The sequence below is a fragment of the Schistocerca serialis genome, chromosome 10 (assembly GCF_023864345.2).
Source record: "Schistocerca serialis cubense isolate TAMUIC-IGC-003099 chromosome 10, iqSchSeri2.2, whole genome shotgun sequence".
In the NCBI taxonomy this organism is placed as follows: Eukaryota; Metazoa; Arthropoda; class Insecta; order Orthoptera; family Acrididae; genus Schistocerca; species Schistocerca serialis.
Window position 1 is genome coordinate 162,828,588 of NC_064647.1, and position 21,184 is coordinate 162,849,771.

The window sequence follows — 21,184 nt, forward strand, 5'->3', positions numbered from 1 at the left end:
ATGTACATCTTCATCTCGTCCCTTCAATCTGCCCAGAAAGCTGAGTCAACATCGCCCCGTAATAGTGGGATGTTGAGCTCAGGATAATCACAAGACATTATCATTCACTATATATATTGGCACCTCCTTAAAATGATACACAGTGGTTGCGTATTGTGAGAGATTGTTGTAGATGTATCCTGCAACTTGGATGCCAAAGCAATCTTTGTGGAGTATGCATTACCTGTGAAGCATATAATAGCTGCCTTTTTAAACAGATGTATTTTAGTAAGCTTTCTTATCTCATAGGCAACTTTTTAGCATTCCCTTATGGAAAAGGCTATTTTGTTTTTGTTTGTTTTTAGGTGGTAAATATGCAAGACAAAACTGGCTCTTGTTCCATGATAATGCGTAGAACTTTAAGTGAAATACTTAGTAATGTTTTCCTAATTATTACAGTTGACTGATAAACATACTCACTTAGTGCAGTTAGCAGACCTATTTCTTTAAAGAGTTCTTTACAACGAACCTTACTGCTGCTGCTGCTGCTGCTACTGCTACTGCTACTACTACTACTACTACTACTACTACTACTACTAATTATTATTATTATTATTAGTAGTAGTAGTAGTAGTAGTAGTAGTAGTAGTAGTACTACTAACCTTTTTCTGCAGTTTGAAAAATGTGTTCTGTGCAATTGACCCCCAGAAAAGAATTCCAAAGTAAAAAAATGAGTGTACATAGGAATAATATGTCACCAAAAGCCATTGGTTGCTCCAAATTTGATAGAATCCTAACACGCTGATATTCTTTTTTGCTATTATCTTTATGCATTCATTCCATGTTAGGCAATTGATATTCATCCCTAAAAACTCTGTGCTCATTGCCCCAGTCTATAGATTTATCATTTGGGCCATTTCATGCCAAATGGTCTAATTTCAGGAAAAGTTCCCACATGACCATCACGGATTTTGCTGAAATTCTTTGTCAACATGTGCACTGTTCCCAGTGAACATTGGTCAAGTTTTACTTTTGCCTATGTAATATATGGAGAGATAATCATTAGTTTTATCCAGTAGTGCAGCTATCAACAGTGGACTCGTTAGTTTCCAGCAACTTTGGGACATATCTCTGGCAAGATCTTCTTGACAGAGACAAAACTAGGACATCCTGTACAACTTTTTGTGCTCTCTTAAGTGAAGAAATAAATAAGATTTACCGTGCGAATTGCATGTGGCTAATTTGAAACAAGGTTGACAAAAAATAGATGCCCAAGAAAACTTAAGTTTAGCTTTTTGTATCTCTGGAAGTAATTGCAGGATGAAACCTAGCAGTAATAACTTATCTACCCAAGGTCTTAGAGTATAAAATTTCAGTCTCCTACTGCTTTCCAATAGTTTACAAATCAAAGGCAAAGTTCACCATTTTTCTACAAATGCCAAAAATAGCTATTTTTAGCCCTCTTTTATGAAAGAGTTTTCTGCCAACACATTTAAGTAGCTGCATTACAGTGACCATGTTCTAAATCACATAAATAACATTTGGTTTTGAAATTTGGACATATAACGCACTAAAGAAGAATGAGGTGGAGGTGCATTGAAAATGGGCCCATACACTGCTGGTCAACAAATTAAATCTGCAAGTTTTAAGTTGTACAATTCTTTAGTACTCTGTGGAAGGTAATATCAGAAGTTGACTGTGAAAAACTGCACGTAAATATTTTTTTATGCACCTGTACAGCATTCAGCTTCACAAAATTCTTTTTATAATAAATGAAATTGAATAAGAAATCCGATAAAAAGAATAGTTTTCTATTTTTGATGGCTCTAATAAATTGATGTAATCATTTTACACAAGTGTAATTTTTTGGGTTCTGTCTTACCAAAATTTCTTCCCTAAGAGACCTTGTCTAGCATTTGACACTGGTGTAAATGTATCAGCAGCTTTGAAATCTGTGTAAAGAAACACTTACCAGGTTTTGGGACTTGCAGTAAAGAAACTTGTGCATGGTTGCTGATACACAGTTATCAGGTGTGGCTCTTATGATGATGAGAATGCTGGTTTTCTCACTTTAAAGTGAACCAGCAATGGTAAAGCCACCATGGACCATGTTATGTTTTGTTAACGAGGGACCTAGAAATGACGGGGAGGCTCCGTCCCCACCGCAGCCGCAGTGGTCTGCAACCCCACGACGACTACCGCAGTCCACTTCGCTCCTCCGCCGCCCCACACCGAACCTAGGGTTGTTGTGCGGTTCGGCCCCCAGTGGGTCCCCCCAGGGAATGTCTCACACCAGATGAGTGTAACCCTATGTTTGCGTGGTAGAGTAATGGTGGTGTACGCGTACGTGGAGAACTTGTTTGCGCAGCAATTGCCAACATAGTGTAGCTGAGGCGGAATAAGGAGACCAACCTGCATTTGCTGAGGCAGATGGAAAACCGCCTAAAAACCATCCACAGACTGGCTGGCTCACCAGACCTTGACACAAATCCGCGAGGTGGAGTCGTGCCAGGGACTGGCGCTCCTTCCCGCCTGGAACCATGGACCATACCAACACATTTATACTATTTTTCATATATTCACTAATGTTCCAGGTTCTAGGCGCTTCAGTCTGGAACCGCGTGATCGCTACGGTCCCAGGTTTGAATCCTGCCTTGGGCATGGATGTTTGTGATGTCCTTAGGTTAGTTAGGTTTAAGTAGTTCTAAGTTCTAGGGGACTGATGACCACAGATGTTAAGTCCCATAGTGCTCAGAGCCATTTGAACCATTTTGTTAAACTCATGTTCCACATTAACTGTAAACTATGCAAACAGTGTATCTTAAATCAGAATTAAACTAGCACATTCGATAGGCTATGACGTCACGATCGACAAAGCTTTCCAGTCCAGATACATTTGGCACACCTGTACCACCTCGTACAATAGCGACTGTTAACCATCCGTTGCCATGGGTAAAGGAATCATTGATGTCAATACTGAAGTTCAGTCTGCAACCACAGAAGACTGCGGGTCCATCCAATAGAGAGTGTGCAGCGACAGATTTGATAGTATTCTTCTTCTTGTCGGCAGCAGATGTTGTCATTTCAACGTCTTCTATTGTTTTATATATTGTCTGTCTTGCAAGACAGACAATATATAAAACAATAGAAGACGTTGAAATGACAACATCTGCTGCCGACAAGAAGAAGAATACTATCAAATCTGTCGCTGCACACTCTCTATTGGATGGACCCGCAGTCTTCTGTGGTTGCAGACTGAACTTCAGTATTGACATCAATGATTCCTTTACCCATGGCAACGGATGGTTAACAGTCGCTATTGTACGAGGTGGTACAGGTGTGCCAAATGTATCTGGACTGGAAAGCTTTGTCGATCGTGATGTCATAGCCTATCGAACATATCATGTGACTGAAAATGCAAATAAAGACTTCGGCAAATAAACAATAAAAAGACATATTAATAAGTCTCTGTAACATGTATCCATTCCAAAAAGTATAAGGAAGACTGCTGTGAACTTCAAAATTTACACACTGTGACAGTGGTGTAAAACCTGCAGACTATTTGTACAGTGTGTGCTGCCATTGTGGTGCAGTTATTATACTTCTGCGATCTCCACTACCTTGGTAATGCACAATTAGACTATCAAGTTTATAACCAGTTTTACTGTACATGTAGCAGAAAACCTGACTGAAAAAAGTCGCAATGAGTTGTGAAAACAAGAAACCCCTTCCTGTGAAGCTTTGAGTTATCCGGACTTTCTTATTTCTAGTCATAAAAACTTTTGATATTGCGTACGCCAGAGGGTACTAAACAATTGTAGAACATGATGAAAGTTGTCGGATTTGATTATCAGTGGACTATAAGGCCATTTTCAATGCAACTCAACCTTTCCGTTCTTCTTTAGGGCCTCACATGCTTGCATTTGGAAACCTAATATAGTTTTTAGGTGGTTCAGAACATGGGCTTTGTAGTGAAAAATGTTTTAGACAATTTGCGAAAAACTTTTTTTTTAAGTGGACCAAAAACAGCCATTGTTTGTTCTTTTCAGAAAAATTGTCAACTTCTCCCTCAATTTGCCTGTCTCAATTCTTTCCTGAGATACAAAAAGCTAAACTTAATCTCCCCCTCCGAGCGTCTATTTTTTTGGCTAACTTTGCTTCAACTTATACTGCTTATACATATGCAAATCGCTCAGGAAATCTCTTATTACTATTTCTCTTAAGAGGGTGCAGAAAGTCGTACACGATGGCCTAGTTTTGTTTCTTTCAAGAAAATATTCCCATAGATTTTATGTCTCAAAAGTTCCCACAAACTCATGGATGCGCTGTTGACAGGTGTGCTATAGGGTCAACCATAACTATATCTCTGAATATATTGAATTAATTATTGTGAAACTTTACCATTGTTCACTGAGTGCTTCTAGCCTGTTTAGTAATATTTTATGGTCAACAATTTGGTTGTGAAAAAGCCGGTTCTTGAATTTGAGACTAGTTATTAAAGGAAGCTGAAGGTCTAGAGAACGTTTCTTTGTGGGAATTCATGGAATCTGAAGCCATCGGATTAATGACTGTGTAGTTATTTCCTTTGAGTCATGTCTGCTGTGAATCATATTGCAAGTCTTGCCTCTAAATATCACGCACAAGTAATCTGTTGTTGGGATTTCAATTCAAGTTATGCCACCTGCTGCAGCATTTCTTTACTAGGTGTTCAACAACTACATTATTCGTCATCAATGTGATTACACCCAAGTGAAGGTAGCTTACGTTCTTTCTTCTCCTGCTGATATCAGCACTTAAGTGATTGTGTATGCAATAAGGATTTCAGTGTCACTGGACCTCAAGTTTTTTGGAATTGTTAGAGCTGATAATGAATGAAGCTGTTCAAAGCTGTTATCTGCAAGCAGAAATGGAATGTTTCTAATGCAGTATGACTGTAAGTTAGGCAGTCATTATGCTTGCCCCTGTTGACAATTTAAATAAACTGAAGATGTACTTGAAAGAAATTACTATGCCTCCATCTCAGATAATTACCATGGGTATGGTACACTAAAACTGTTCAGTCAATATTGCATTAAAAATTTCATATAAACTGCCTGAATATCAAAGTGCATTTGTAGTAATGGACAAAAAGTGCTAGTAATCCAGAAGTGAGCAGTTAAGGAAGCATTGTGTGGCCAAATATGAAGCAATTGGTTCAACATTGTTTTATTTCATTTGAGCTCTTTTTCAAAAGAAAACTGTTGCAAACTTATCACACTATGTGTACTGGAGTTTAAGGTGCTTCAACCAAAAGTGCCTTTGTCAGATTGGAGTATATAATGTGCCATACTGGATATTCATGGTAAATACTGCAATATTTGAAACACTTAACCAGTATTGTACTGCAATGTGCATCTTTGTCTCTGTGCCTATGATATGTTACTTACACAATGTGCACTAACTGGCTTGTTGGTACATGTTGTCCAGAGATCAGTGGTGATCATTGCTAAGGGAGCCATGAGGTCATCCTTGTTTGTGTGAACTGCCTGTTAATGGTCCTTGTCACTGAATCACCAGTGAGCACTGAGTGCCCCTGTCAATTGCTTAGTCTTCTAATTTTGTCGTCTTTCTAGGTTGAATGCTTCCTACTTGATGTCGTTTCCAGCCATAGTTCCCCAAGTAACGCCAACATCGTCGAATAGTGGCAGTGCTCCTGTTAAATGTCAAGCAATTTGCCGATCACTCTAACTGGCTTCCTGCTTCCTGAAGCCCAACTGCATGTCCCCTCTCAAATGCTGACACCTGTTCAGGTGCCTATCTGTGAGGCGTAGTTACTGTCCAACAGAGAACATGGAATGAAATTCAGAAAGATTGTGTGTCCTGTTTATTATCCTTGCCACCTGTGCAGTGAAATTGCTCTGCAGCCTCACACATTCACCCATCAGTCACCATAATTTACAGTTGTACATTTTCTGTTGATAACTGTATGTATTTCAGTTTGTGACCAATTAGCACAACACCTTCATTTTATGTCATAGTGTAATTTTTATTATATTGATCCATTTTTATGCGCCATGGTTTTGAAATTAAAAAAATAGAAATACTTTATATAAATATTGAGTTTATTGTTAAGCAGATTTCTATTTGTCCCAATGATTGCAACATACAACTCAAAACAAACTAGTAGGACCTGCCGCCTACCATTATACAGAACTAGTACTTTACATTGATAAGTGCCCACAAAAGGCGGGAGGGGCAGAAGAGAAGGTGGTAGTGTGTGCACTTGGCCCATCCTGATACCTGGGATATAGACTTTATTTGTCTAGCGATAATTCTCTCTTTCCACTTTGAGGTTTATTATTTTTCCCCTGCCCACAATATCTCCTCAATTGTTTACTTTTTTTCAGTTTTGGATTTTTTTACTTTCAGTGAAAATGCATCATAAGTATTTTATGAAGAAACATTTATGAAAAACTAATAGAATACATTGATTGTAATCACAAGAAGAATGTGGTTAAGATCACCAAATCACAATTGTAACATTAATAATGATAAAACAAAAATATGCACTCGTATATAAGAGTTGATGTATTCGTAACTACATCTACCTGAGAACATTGTGTACCTATCATTCGCTTGACATATGAAAAGCTTCATAATTTTGCCCTCTCTTGGCTAAATTTCAGAGGACATGCACAGTTGCATTACTATAAATTTAATTTCAAATAACACCTCAGCAAAATTTATTTTTTTTGTTTTACAGTGTATTGTGTCCCTTTTATCTACATTGACATGTCAGTAATTCCAAAATTTATACCTTTTAGTTTGTCACATGAATTTTTTGCATTACTAAGCTGCTGGATTTTGTGCATTAATAATTTTCTTGGCATTGAACTGTAATACTTGCCCACATTTACATAGCATTCATTAGAACAGTTTTATTAGTTCATATGCCTATCTTCCCCCCCATGAACCATGGACCTTGCAGTTGGTGGGGAGGCTTGCGTGCCTCAGCAATACAGATAGCCGTACCGTAGGTGCAACCACAACGGAGGGGTATCTGTTGAGAGGCCAGACAAACGTGTGGTTCCTTAAGAGGGGCAGCAGCCTTTTCAGTAGTTGCAAGGGCAACAGTCTGGATGATTGACTGATCTGGCCTTGTAACAATAACCAAAACGGCCTTGCTGTGCTGGTACTGCGAACGGCTGAAAGCAAGGGGAAACTACAGCCGTAATTTTTCCCAAGGGCATGCAGCTTTACTGTATGATTACATGATGATGGCGTCCTATTGGGTAAAATATTCCGGAGGTAAAATAGTCCCCCATTCGGATCTCCGGGCGGGGACTACTCAAGAGGATGTCGTTATCAGGAGAAAGAAAACTGGTGTTCTACGGATCGGAGCGTGGAATGTCAGATCCCTTAATCGGGCAGGTAGGTTAGAACATTTAAAAAGGGAAATGGATAGGTTGAAGTTGGATATAGTGGGAATTAGTGAAGTTCGGTGGCAGGAGGAACAAGACTTCTGGTCAGGTGACTATAGGGTTATAAACACAAAATCAAATAGGGGGAATGCAGGAGTAGGTTTAATAATGAATAGTAAAATAGGAATGCGGGTAAGCTACTACAAACAGCATAGTGAACGCATTATTGTGGCCAAGATAGATACGAAGCCCACACCTACTACAGTAGTACAAGTTTATATGCCAACTAGCTCTGCAGATGACGAAGAAATTGAAGAAATGTATGATGAAATAAAAGAAATTATTGAGATTGTGAAGGGAGACGAAAATTTAATAGTCATGGGTGACTGGAATTCGAGTGTAGGAAAAGGGAGAGAAGGAAACATAGTAGGTGAATATGGATTGGGGGACAGAAATGAAAGAGGAAGCCGCCTGGTAGAATTTTGCACAGAGCACAACATAATCATAACTAACACTTGGTTTAAGAATCATGAAAGAAGGTTGTATACATGGAAGAACCCTGGAGATACTAAAAGGTATCAGATAGATTATATAATGGTAAGACAGAGATTTAGGAACCAGGTTTTAAATTGTAAGACATTTCCAGGGGCAGATGTGGACTCTGACCACAATCTATTGGTTATGACCTGTAGATTAAAACTGAAGAAACTGCAAAAAGGTGGGAATTTAAGGAGATGGGACCTGGATAAACTAAAAGAACCAGAGGTTGTACAGAGATTCAGGGAGAGCATAAGGGAGCAATTGACAGGAATGGGGGAAATAAATACAGTAGAAGAAGAATGGGTAGCTTTGAGGGATGAAGTAGTGAAGGCAGCAGAGGATCAAGTAGGTAAAAAGACGAGGGCTAGTAGAAATCCTTGGGTAACAGAAGAAATATTGAATTTAATTGATGAAAGGAGAAAATATAAAAATGCAGTAAGTGAAACAGGCAAAAAGGAATACAAACGTCTCAAAAATGAGATCGACAGGAAGTGCAAAATGGCTAAGCAGGGATGGCTAGAGGACAAATGTAAGGATGTAGAGGCCTATCTCACTAGGGGTAAGATAGATACCGCCTACAGGAAAATTAAAGAGACTTTTGGAGATAAGAGAACGACTTGTATGAATATCAAGAGCTCAGATGGAAACCCAGTGCTAAGCAAAGAAGGGAAAGCAGAAAGGTGGAAGGAGTATATAGAGGGTCTATACAAGGGCGATGTACTTGAGGACAATATTATGGAAATGGAAGAGGATGTAAATGAAGATGAAATGGGAGATACGATACTGCGTGAAGAGTTTGACAGAGCACTGAAAGACCTGAGTCGAAACAAGGCCCCCGGAGTAGACAATATTCCATTGGAACTACTGACGGCCGTGGGAGAGCCAGTCCTGACAAAACTCTACCATCTGGTGAGCAAGATGTATGAAACAGGCGAAATACCCTCAGACTTCAAGAAGAATATAATAATTCCAATCCCAAAGAAAGCAGGTGTTGACAGATGTGAAAATTACCGAACTATCAGCTTAATAAGTCACAGCTGCAAAATACTAACACGAATTCTTTACAGACGAATGGAAAAACTAGTAGAAGCCAACCTCGGGGAAGATCAGTTTGGATTCCGTAGAAACACTGGAACACGTGAGGCAATACTGACCTTACGACTTATCTTAGAAGAAAGATTAAGGAAAGGCAAACCTACGTTTCTAGCATTTGTAGACTTAGAGAAAGCTTTTGACAATGTTGACTGGAATACTCTCTTTAAAATTCTAAAGGTGGCAGGGGTAAAATACAGGGAGCGAAAGGCTATTTACAATTTTTACAGAAACCAGATGGCAGTTATAAGAGTCGAGGGACATGAAAGGGAAGCAGTGGTTGGGAAGGGAGTAAGACAGGGTTGTAGCCTCTCCCCGATGTTGTTCAATCTGTATATTGAGCAAGCAGTAAAGGAAACAAAAGAAAAATTCGGAGTAGGTATTAAAATTCATGGAGAAGAAATAAAAACTTTGAGGTTTGCCAATGACATTGTAATTCTGTCAGAGACAGCAAAGGACTTGGAAGAGCAGTTGAATGGAATGGACAGTGTCTTGAAAGGAGGATATAAGATGAACATCAACAAAAGCAAAACAAGGATAATGGAATGTAGTCTAATTAAGTCGGGTGATGCTGAGGGAATTAGATTAGGAAATGAGACAGTTAAAGTAGTAAAGGAGTTTTGCTATTTGGGGAGCAAAATAACTGATGATGGTCGAAGTAGAGAGGATATAAAATGTAGACTGGCAATGGCAAGGAAAGCGTTTCTGAACAAGAGACATTTGTTAACATCCAGTATTGATTTAAGTGTCAGGAAGTCATTTCTGAAAGTATTCGTATGGAGTGTAGCCATGTATGGAAGTGAAACATGGACGATAAATAGTTTAGACAAGAAGAGAATAGAAGCTTTCGAAATGTGGTGCTACAGAAGAATGCTGAAGATTAGATGGGTAGATCATGTAACTAATGAGGAAGTATTGAATAGGATTGGGGAGAAGAGAAGTTTGTGGCGCAACTTGACCAGAAGAAGGGATCGGTTGGTAGGGCATGTTCTGAGGCATCAAGGGATCACCAATTTAGTATTGGAGGGCAGCGTGGAGGGTAAAAATCGTAGAGGGAGACCACGAGATGAATACACTGAGCAGATTCAGAAGGATGTAGGTTGCAGTAGGTACTGGGAGATGAAAAAGCTTGCACAGGATAGAGTAGCATGGAGAGCTGCATCAAACCAGTCTCAGGACTGAAGACCACAACAACAACAACAACATGCCTATCTTCACTATAGTGATCTTTCTTATTCAAAGCAAATACATTTATATTATTGAACAGTGATTTATGCATTATTAAGATGTTGACTGCCAAGCAAATTAAAAATGATTCACAGAAAATTTATTCTGTGGTTCATGTGAAGAAAATGCAAGTAAGACATATTTTCCTTGAAAGCTCTGTGGTTCCATTGGTGACTCACAGCAACATCCTGTGACTGACTGCCGTACAGTAACAAATCATGTTCTATGGTTTTGCAGAAGTTAAAGACACCTGAAATTGTGACTTGCATACCACTCGCGTTCCTGGTCTTGTTAGTTTTCTTCCTTTCATTACTCATTTGTTATTTACTTTCACATTTTATCATCTGAACACACAATTATTGCATTTGAGAGTGAGAGCACTTTGCTCAGCTTATTGGGAGTTTTTATCATGATATTTATGAGGAACCACTGAAACATTTAATAGCATATGCACTACTGTCGTGAAATTATTTACATTGCAGTGCATTTTCCTTGGTCACCACTTTAATGTAAACGTGTGTTCCCAACAATGGCCATGGAAGGCCAAGTGCAAGAATATCACAATCAGGCTATACTTACAGTGTAAAATACATATTACACACAGTTTTTATGTACATTCTCTAGCTGACGTAACAAAAACTAAACTGAATAAATCATTGATAGTGGTGATCACCTTCATGAACTATGCTTTATGAAAAAATACTGCACACAAAAATACGAGTAACAGTTCCTATATTTGCACACAGTTTTCTACACTTATTGATAGCTAAGATCACACTCATTATTTTTATAGTACATTGTATACATACTTCTGGCTACTACCATGTTCACTTTCAGTTTCACGTAACACATTTTCTCGCTTCTTAGCATCACTAGCTTACAGCACAAACACCATCAAATGAAGACTGCAGCAACAGTGAAGGAAAGCAATATTGTGACTATGCACAGATAATAATATTTTGGAATAAAAAACTGACAGGAGCCCTAATCCAATTCTGTTAAGTTGTGCATGTTTGCTGCACCAGACAGATTTGCCGAACTGTTGATAGTGTTTACATTTCAGACCTGGGCTGGCAGTCGTGTTTACATTTTGGGTCCGGGCCATTGGAACTTAAATTTTATGTTAAGGGGTTAAACTCTCAGGTTTTCACAACTTGTCTGGTGCAATCCCCAACACTCAGTCTTCCCTCATCATCTCATCTAGTATCTCCTAAACTGGTGTTCTGGACGATTTCTCTGAACTCTCCCCATTTTCTACTTCTCACCAGTCATTTTCCTTCGCACGTCTGCCTTCCCCCCTCAACCCTTATGCCAGAAGGAGCCATTGCCTCCAAAAGCTTGCAAACTTCAGTATCCTCATATTACGTTCTCCTGCTGTCTCTTGGAGAGTAGAATTTTTATCCATCTAGTTACATTATATTCATAAAAAATTGTAGTATTAGATAGCAAACTGTGACATTTTAAATTTATTTATACATAAATAGTTTACTTAGTGAAAAGTAAAGCAGAAGAATGGGGTAAAAAAACAAAATGACCTGAGGGAGTTGATAACCCAAGGAAGTTGATAACCCAGGTATATCATGGCTGCTGTAGTATTAAAATGGTTTCAGACCCTAAAACAGAATACCACGAAGTATTCAGTAATTAATATCCATTGACCCATAGACTTTAAAATGGTTGTTTTTGCCACACAATAAGACGCAAGAAGAGATGACACCCCCCACCCCCACCCCTCCGACTGAGCGAGGTGGCGCAGTGGTTAGCACACTGGACTCGCATTCGGGAGGACGACGGTTCAATCCCGTCTCCAGCCATCCTGATTTAGGTTTTCCGTGATTTCCCTAAATCGTTTCAGGCAAATGCCAGGATGGTTCCTTTGAAAGGGCACGGCCGATTTCCTTACCCATCCTTCCCCTACCCCGAGCTTGTGCTCCGTCTCTAATGACCTCGTTGTCCCCCCTCCCCCCCCCCCTCACACACTCACACACACTCACACACACTCACACACTCACACACTCACACTATCTCTCTCTCTCTCTCTCTCTCTCTCTCTCTCTCTCTCTCTCTCTCTCCCCCCTCCCTCCCTCCCCCCCTCCCCCCTCCCTCCCTCCTCCCCCCCTCCCCCCTCCCTCCCTCCTCCCCTCCCCCCCCTCCTCGTGTGTGTGTGTGTGTGTGTGTGTGTGTGTGTGTGTGTGTGTGTGTGTGTGTGTGTGTGTGTGTGTGCCCAACATCTAGCTACTGTCACCACCACACGACAGTGGTACAGGCTGATCTCAATTACCTCAGACAGTGTCATCCTTTACCTAAATAATAATGCTGCATATAATTCCGCTGTAGGTATTTCATGAATATAAACATTGCTGCAGTCAATTTCACCCTGCAGACTCCTAGTGATGTACTTTCCTTGTAGTTCCATACAGATAGAGCTTCCCTCCTCTTGAACGTTGATGGGACAACAGTGTAGAAAATTCAAAGTTCTGTGGTGTGCATAGTTTTGAAAACACGTAGAAGCTCTGCTAAAACTAAATTTGGCCAACAAATCTAGTAACACTGTTTGACAGTACATAAGAACCTTGTTTATTTGGGCTAGGTGGGACCAGATGTAATCCAGATTGCCTAAAATCTGGATAATCCATAATACCGGGTGATCAAAAAGTCAGTATAAATTTGAAAACTGAATAAATCATGGAATAATGTAGATAGAGAGGTACAAATTGACACCCATGCTTGGAATGACATGGGGTTTTATTAGAACCAAACAAATACTAAAGTTCAAAAAATGTCTGACAGATGGTGCTTCATCTGGTCAGAATAGCAACAATTAGCATAACAAAGTAAGACAAAGCGAAGATAATGTTCTTTACAGGAAATGCTCAATATGTCCACCATCATTCCTCATCAGTAGCTGTAGTCGAGGAATAATGTTGTGAACAGCACTGTAAAGCATGTCCGCAGTTATGGTGAGGCGTTGGCGTCGGATGTTGTCTTTCAGCATCCGTAGAGATGTCGGTCGATCATGATACACTTGCGACTCCAGGTAACCCCAAAGCCAATAATCGCACGGACTGAGGTCTGGGGACCTGGGAGGCCAAGCATGACGAAAGTGGCGGCTCTGCACACGATCATCACCAAACATCGCGCACAAGAGGTCTTTCACGCGTCTAGCAATACTTGGTTTATTTTTTTAGTTCTAATAAAACCACATGTCATTCCAAGCATGTGTGTCAATTTTTACCCCTCTATCTACATTATTCCATGGTTTATTAAGTTTTCAAATTTGTACTGACTTTTTGATCACCCAGTATTCTACTAAATGTACTTAATATGTGCTGCAATATACATACTTCTCATTTTTGAACAGTAAACCCTTTCTTGGCAGTTAGTCTGTAGTTGCTGTAATCTACTCACATTTATTTGCTGAAATAGAGTGTAAGTTTCTTTTGTTTCAAACTTGTGTGATACTTAAGAGCAGAACGACAGCGAAGACGTTTAACGAATGTCAGTGCGGCTATGTTGTTGCCGGCTAATGTATTATGCATTGGCTGTGACGAGCTTTCCATCTTTCTAATCAACCTTGGCTGGCTGTGAAGTTAGGCTAACCATGAGGTGGTTTGCTGTATGTTTGGTGCCTCTTGCTGCAGGATTGGAACAGATGGTGGAACACTGCTCTCTTTCCTCATTGAATCAAATGAAGTATTGTACCACAGTTCTGCAAATTGTCTTTGTCATTTATCACCATTTTCAAGTAGTAGTCTTAAATTTCTTTTTGGTTCTTCCTTCATTCTGACAGCACGTTCTACATCAGTTTTTCAACCATTTTCCTTTGTTATGCTTAGTGAGTGCCTCCAACTTTTTGTGTATCGGAACAACCACTTTCTTCCACTTCCAAGCCATATCACTTGCACACATTCAAAACACAGGAACAAATGAACGATACCAGCATAGTTTCATAACTCTGTAATATCACAGATCTCAACTGGCTGTAGTAAGAGTAATTGTAGTCAGAAATGTGGGAGACACAATGCTACCCACAGACCAACAAACTTACTATACATTTACTTTACCATACTAACTGTATACCACAGATCTTTGCATTGTTACGAAATGTGCACTGCCACCCCGAGCATGTATATATTGCTGTTAAGCTCCTCAATTCTAAAGAGAGACTTTGTTGTTGTTGTTGTTGTTGTTGTTAGCAGCAGCAGCAGCAGCCCTAACACTGGTTTGACACATTTCTGCATGTGGTAATCCATCACATACAAGTCCCTTCATCTCAGCACAACCATTGTATCCTGCATCCACTTGTACCTGCTTACTGTTGCCTTTACAGTTTTTACTCCAGTCCCCCTCCACAGTTCAGTCTGCTCAATCATGCCTGCCCCCGTGATGGTTGGGGGCTTCCCTCTTGCTGCTTTCCCCAAACCTACTGTGGGATCAATGGCTTCCCACCCACCAGCGACATTGGTCCCCACGTCCCAGCCAGAGACAAATCGCCTTCTTCCAGCTTCTCTACCCAGGAAAGGTTCCGTCAGGACATAGTCTTCAAAGACTTCCGCACTATTCAGTGGCTGAAGGCTGGCCGCAGATTTTCATGATCGTCGTCGTTACCTCAAAATGATTCAGAGAAGCCCTCATATTCATTGAGATATTCTAAAGAGAGGAAAGACAAGAAAAGTCCTCCAAGAATGAGGACATTCTGGTGGTCACGAACCCCCCAAATCCCACCTGTTTCACTCCTGTGGCCAAGGCGGTGACTCCGGCTCCTGAGGTCCTGATACACACCACACAACAGAATCTAAAACTTACGTATGTAGATGACATAACTGCTCAACCAGTGGCAGAATGTGATCCTGAGGCATAACTTGCCCCTTGGTTCCTTCATGGCCTCACTGTTCATTGACAACATTATTCTCCAGTGGAGTTGTAGCAGTGTTTTCCACCACCTGGCTGAGCTACAATAGTTTTGAAGCCCTTTGCCTGCCTTCTGCATTGCCCTTCGGGAGACTTGGTTCCCAGCAATGCAGACCCCAGCCCTTCATGGATACCGAGGATGTTAAAAGAGTCGTGCTGCCTATGACAGGGTGTTGGGCGAAGTTGGCACACGTGTTCTAGACACTTCTTAATGCACCTTTGGAGGCTGTGACTGTTTGGGTAATGCCATTTTAGGATATTACCACCTGCAGTGTTTACTTCCCTACATATGAAGTGTCTCGGAAGATACCGTTTGCATTGGTTTCTCAACGCCTCTCAACTTTCCTAATCTCGAGTGATTTCAATGCCTTTACCACTTTGTTGGGTGGAACCATGGTCATTGGTCACGGTAAAGACCTCGAAAACTTACTGGCACAATGTCATCTTTGCCTCCTGAATACTGGTACCCCCACTCACTTCAGTGTGGTGCGCGGAACCTTCTCGGCCATTGACCATTCCATCTGCAGCCCTTTTCTTCTCCCATCCATCCACTGGAGGGTCCTTGATGACCTGTCTGGTAGTGATCCCTTCCTGATATTCATGTCCCTCCGTCAGTGTCAACCCTCTGGATGCCTGTCCAGATGGACTCTCAACAATGCTGACGGGGATGCTTTTGCCTCTGCTGCCGACCTTGGCTCCCAACAGCATGGAGTGATCAATGAGGGAGCCATTCTTTCTGCAGCTGTTTCAGCAATCTCCTGTTCCTCAGGCCCACCTTGACAGAAGACAGTACCGTAGTGGCCCTCAGAAGTCACTGAGGCCATTAGAGATCATAGGTGGACTCTCCAATGCCATAAGAGGTATCCATTGATGGGGCACCTCATTGCCTATAAGAGGCACCATGCCTGGGTTGCCACTTAATAAAGACAGAAGCAAGAATGCTGGGAACAGTGTGTTTCAACCATCGGACCGTGTACCTCTCCTTAGCAGGTTTGGGCTAAGATCAGACATCTCTTTGGATACCAGACACTTGCAGGTGTACCTGGTATTAATTGAATGGCACTGTCTACACTGACCTAGACACCATTGTCGAACATTGGGCTCTGCATTACACCCAAGCCTCAGTGTCAGAATTATCAACCTGCCTTTCATGCCCTAAAAGAGCGGTTGGAGTGAAAGCAATTATCTTCTACAACAAGCCACTTGGAGCCATATAACGCTCCATTCAGTGAGTGGGAATAGGTTCAGTATCTTAGTCCACTGCCCTGATACAGCTCCAGGGCCAGACCACATCCACAACCAAATGATAAAGTACCTACCTGTGACTTGTAAGCATCAAATCCTTGCCATTTTTAACCACATCTCGAGCGATGGTGAGTTTCAATTGCACAGACAAGAAAGCATCGTTGTCCCAGTATTGACACCAGGTAAGCACACTCTACAGATGGACAGTTATCAGCCAATTAATCTCATCAATGGTCTGTGCAAGTTATTTGAACGCATAGTGTGGCATGGCTGTGTTGGCGCCTTAAGTTTCAGGGCCTTCTGGCTCCGTCCCAAAGTGGTTTTTGCCAAGGCGGTTCCACTAGTAGTAATCTGGTTAATGTGGAGTCTGCCATCCGAACAGCTTGTGCCTGATGTCAAATCGTTATAGCTGTCTTCTTTGATCTGCAAAAGACTGATAACACCACATGGTGACACCACATCCTTGCTACCTTACCCGAGTGGGTCTGTGGGGTTGCACTCCCGATTTTCACCCAGAACTTCCTGTTGCACTATACGTTCCAGGTTTGAGATGGTGTTTCCCACAGTACCCCCCACATCCAAGAAAATGGGGTCTGGCAGTGCACTGTACTGAGAGTCCCTATCTTTCTAATAGCCATTAATGGTCTAGCAAAAGCTGTGGGATCCCCAGTATCACAGTTTTGCCTCTACTATTGCTTCTGTAGGAAGAGTGTTGCTGAAAGTAGACTGCAATGTGCTATTTGAAAGGAGCAGGCTTTTGATTTTCTGCCGACAAGACTCACCCTGTGCCCTTCTGTTGACATTGTGCTGTTCACCCACAACCAGAAGTTTACACCTCGATGACCAGCTACTCAGTGTGGTGGAGATGTCACCTTTTAGTGCTGGTCTTAAGATTCCCAGTTGACATGGATTCCCCATCTTCGCCAGCTTAAGCGAAGGTGCTAGTTGCACCTAATCCACTTCACTGCCTGAGTAAAACCAGCAGGGTTGCAGATTGCACTATCATTCTACAGCTTTACAAAGTCCTGATAAAATCTTGCCTCAATTATGGGAGTCTGGCATACAGTTCTGCATTGCCCTCAGCGTTGTGGACACTGGAGCTGATGTCCCATTGCAGGGTTTGACTTGAAATGAGCCTTTAAACTAGCCTTGTGAACGGCTTACTTGCGGAGACTGGGATCCCTCCATTGCAGATCAGGTGCCAACAACAGCTTGTTAATTGTGCTACCCACATTCACTGTTCCCCTAAACATCTGAACTACGTCTCCTCTTTCTAAACATGGTAATCCATCTCTTGCAATGGCTGCCCCCAATCAATGATTACATTCAGTCTGCATCTGGTCTGTCCTCTCTGAACTTCATTGTTTCCTCTTCCACCTTGCCTCTGGACCCAGTCTGATACACCTCCTTAGTGCATCCCTCAGTGACAGGTTTCTTTTCACCTATCATATGGTCAGAAAGACTCGGTTCATCCCAAGGCCTTTTATTGCCAATTTTTCTCCAATCTTGGCGCACCCCGGGGTTCAGAAGTTGTCTACACTGATGGCTTGCTGGTGATATAGGCTTTGGTTATACTTGCGCAGGACGTCCTGAACTGCTGTGCTTGCCAGATGGCTGTAGTGTTTTCACTGTGGAGTTGGTAACGATCTCTTGATCACTTGAATATCCATTCCTGCAGTGATGGGTCTTTCTCATCTGCTTGGGTTCCCTGAGCGTGAACTCGTTGATAGCGTGGCTGAATTGGCTACCAGTAAACCAGATTGGTATTCCAGAAACAGACCACTGATCAGTATTATGCTGTCAAGTTTGAGGTGCCTGGAATACGGGATGGCTCACTTGGATTTCACCAAACAAACTAAGGGTGACAAAGGAGACTACAAATCTGTGGAAGTCATTCATGCTGGCCTCTCTCAAACACTCTTTATTATCCTTTGCCAGCTCTGCATTGACCATACTCAGCTGACTCGTGGTCATCTCCATAGTGAGGATCTGCCCCACTGTCATTGTGGCTCCCATTTGACAGTGGTGCACATTATGCTGGACTGTCCCAACATAGCCTCCCTAGGTGGACTTCTAATCTCCCAAACTCGCTGCCCCAGCAGCTGATTGAGTTTAGAGTTTTATTCGTGAAGTGGGCTGTTACCACTCTCATTAAGGGAGGGCCACTTAACCTTATTGGCCCATCAAGTGGTTGGCAGAAAACTGTGTTGCCCCCTCTGCCCAAACTGCATATCATCACAAACAAATAGGTAATCATTGAGAAGCCTTCCATTCCACTCCATGAACTGATTGACTTATTAGCATCCCAGTGCCACAATGTTTAATCATTTTTATGTCCATTTCATTGAAGGTAGCTTTCCTTCTTTCAAGCATATTGTGTAATATCTCTTTTGCTGCTGCTGTTCCCTCCATTTTGACGTTAAGTCGAATGCGCACAGTGACAAACACAACTCCGTAACAGCGATCTGGTGAGGCTACGCGTTTCAAACAAGGAGTAATCAAACTTCCAATTCTAAACTCCAATCCAGTGACTCCATCTAAAGTGGTTAGTTCTTCGGAATTGAAATAAACCAGTGATAAGATAATTAGGAATTATTGTTATGATTTGGCTGTTACAAATAAGTAATTAATTATTGTGATAAAATGGAAAAATCAAGAATGAAATAATGACAGTATTATGAAAAGAATACAGACATCGAAAGAATGCTAGACGTGAGCTTTTGGCCGAAAGGGCTTAAAAAAACAACACATCACCTCCGCCTCGGTGGTCAGACATAGTTCTCAATAAGAAGACTTTTTGGCAGAAAGCATACATGTAATGTACAGCAGTCATTTTGTTGTACCTGTGTGCAACTCGATCATCTCCTCTATATGATGGTTAGCAATCTTTACTTTTCAATAAAAAAGTAAAGTACCTTAATACTGACTGCAATTTTGGTGCAGTGAAAGGTTGAATTTTCTTTTTCAAAAGAACAAAATTAAGAAAAATTTTTTGTACTTACAAATTATTGACCAAATCAAAAAATTATTTTCATACTTTCACTGTTGCAAATTACTCTCACTCCATCCAGATTGTTTCCTGTCTCTCAGGTTTTAGTATTAAACGTAAGGAGAGAAAGTTCATTGAGAGAGATTTGGGCCATTTATGCTGTTTGATAGAGACATATTACCTCAGGGTTACTAAAGGATTTCTATTTGGTAGTGATGGAGACTGTGACTGCTGACAGCTCTCAAATTCAGGAAGACACATTCGTCATCGTGTTGCTTGAGGAACTATAAGAGGGCTTTTGAGCTTGATAGTTTAGTGCAATTGCAGTTTGATACTGTGTCGTGAAACCCAAAATTTTTGCATGCAGTTATTCATGAGCAACACTTTGTGAAAGTTTTGCCAAAACTTTTGCAGTTCGGTTTCAAGTCCTCATCATGGTAGCACAGAGGAAAGTGTGTGTGTGTGTGTGTGTGTGTGTGTGTGTGTGTGTGTGTGTGTGTGTGTGTGTGTGTGTGTGTGTGCGCGCGCAGTGGGGTACATAAATGTGTCTTATTAAAAGGATGGAGATAAATGAAACACTTTTTCTTTTTTGCAGCCCAGACGGTCAAACAATAGCTGCCCTTGCTTTGAGCTGTGCTGCAATATGTGATAGTAAGGATAACATCCGTTTGCTAGTTGCTGGTGGAATGCCTGTAAACGCACGAGCCAAGACTGGGTGGACTGCACTGCATGTCGCGGCGATCGTCGGGCGCCCTGCAGCGGTGAAATGTCTGCTGGAGTGTGGTGCAAATGTCAATGCGAGGAGTGACAAGCAGGAGACACCCCTACACTTTGCCGCATTGTATGGCAGAGTAAAGGAAGTAGAGCTGCTGATTGCTGCCAAAGCGGACCTGGAAGTAGCTGACGAGATGGGGGACACACCCCTGCAGTTGGCTGCGGCATGGAACCATGAGCGTGTGGTGAGTGTGCTTCTGAAGGCTGGTGCGAAAATGAGAGACAGGGGCTTCCAGGAAAGGGCTCATACGTGCGTTATGGAGGATGTGAGCAACCTTCTCCTACATCTTAAATTGGATGTAGGAGAAGAACAGTGAGGTACATGCACACAGCTCACGGATACGTGTGAACAATGGCATTCAGGTATTGTGGACAGAGATGAGAAGATGTTAAAGAGCTGAATTTTTTTTCTGAACTGTGTCGTAATAAGTGACTGGCATCTGCCGCTGATGTTCATCTCAATGTCATTAATAATAAATGTCATTAAATGTACTCCATGCATGTTGTGACTTTTAACTTCGTTTCTTGACCTCTGAGAAGGTGATAAAAACTATGGGACCAGAGTACTTAACTACAGCTTTGATATTAGACAATGTAAAGTGAAAGTTATTTTGGTTTCTTTTGGTGTGGTCGCATCACAATCTACAATTAACTATTTATAAATAGTTAGAAATGACAAAGTGCATGCTTAAGAATTCAAAGGTTTCTTGAAAACAGTTGAAAATATTATTGAATTTAGTTTTGTCCTATTTTAATTACAAAATAAATATTGACTATGGCAATATAGGCTTTGATTTATTTTACTGATGGAATATTCTCAGGTTACCATCCAAGTAACAGTGTCGCACTATTACTATGTTGCCACTGAGTTTTTCCTTGTTCATTTGTCACAGTGATCAGATTTCAGAGGAAGTCCTCTTTAGTGCATTGTTGAGGAAACTCTTGCTTTCTACACTAGCATGAGGCTTGCTAATTGCGTCCCTTCTGAAGTGAGAATGTTGGGCAGTGGAAGTGGAACTGGGCGTCC

General features: G+C 41.3%; 1 protein-coding gene across 1 annotated transcript in view; it reads left to right on the forward strand.

The window, feature by feature from the left end:
• Positions 1-20,939, forward strand: part of LOC126424899 (serine/threonine-protein kinase TNNI3K-like) — a 33,653-nt gene extending 12,714 nt beyond the window's left edge. The window contains exon 2 of the mRNA XM_050087732.1: positions 19,979-20,939. Within this exon, the coding sequence (XP_049943689.1) occupies positions 19,979-20,474 (496 nt within the window). The 3' untranslated portion in view covers positions 20,475-20,939. The remainder of the gene's footprint in view (positions 1-19,978) is intronic.
• The last annotated feature ends 245 nt before the right edge of the window (positions 20,940-21,184 follow it).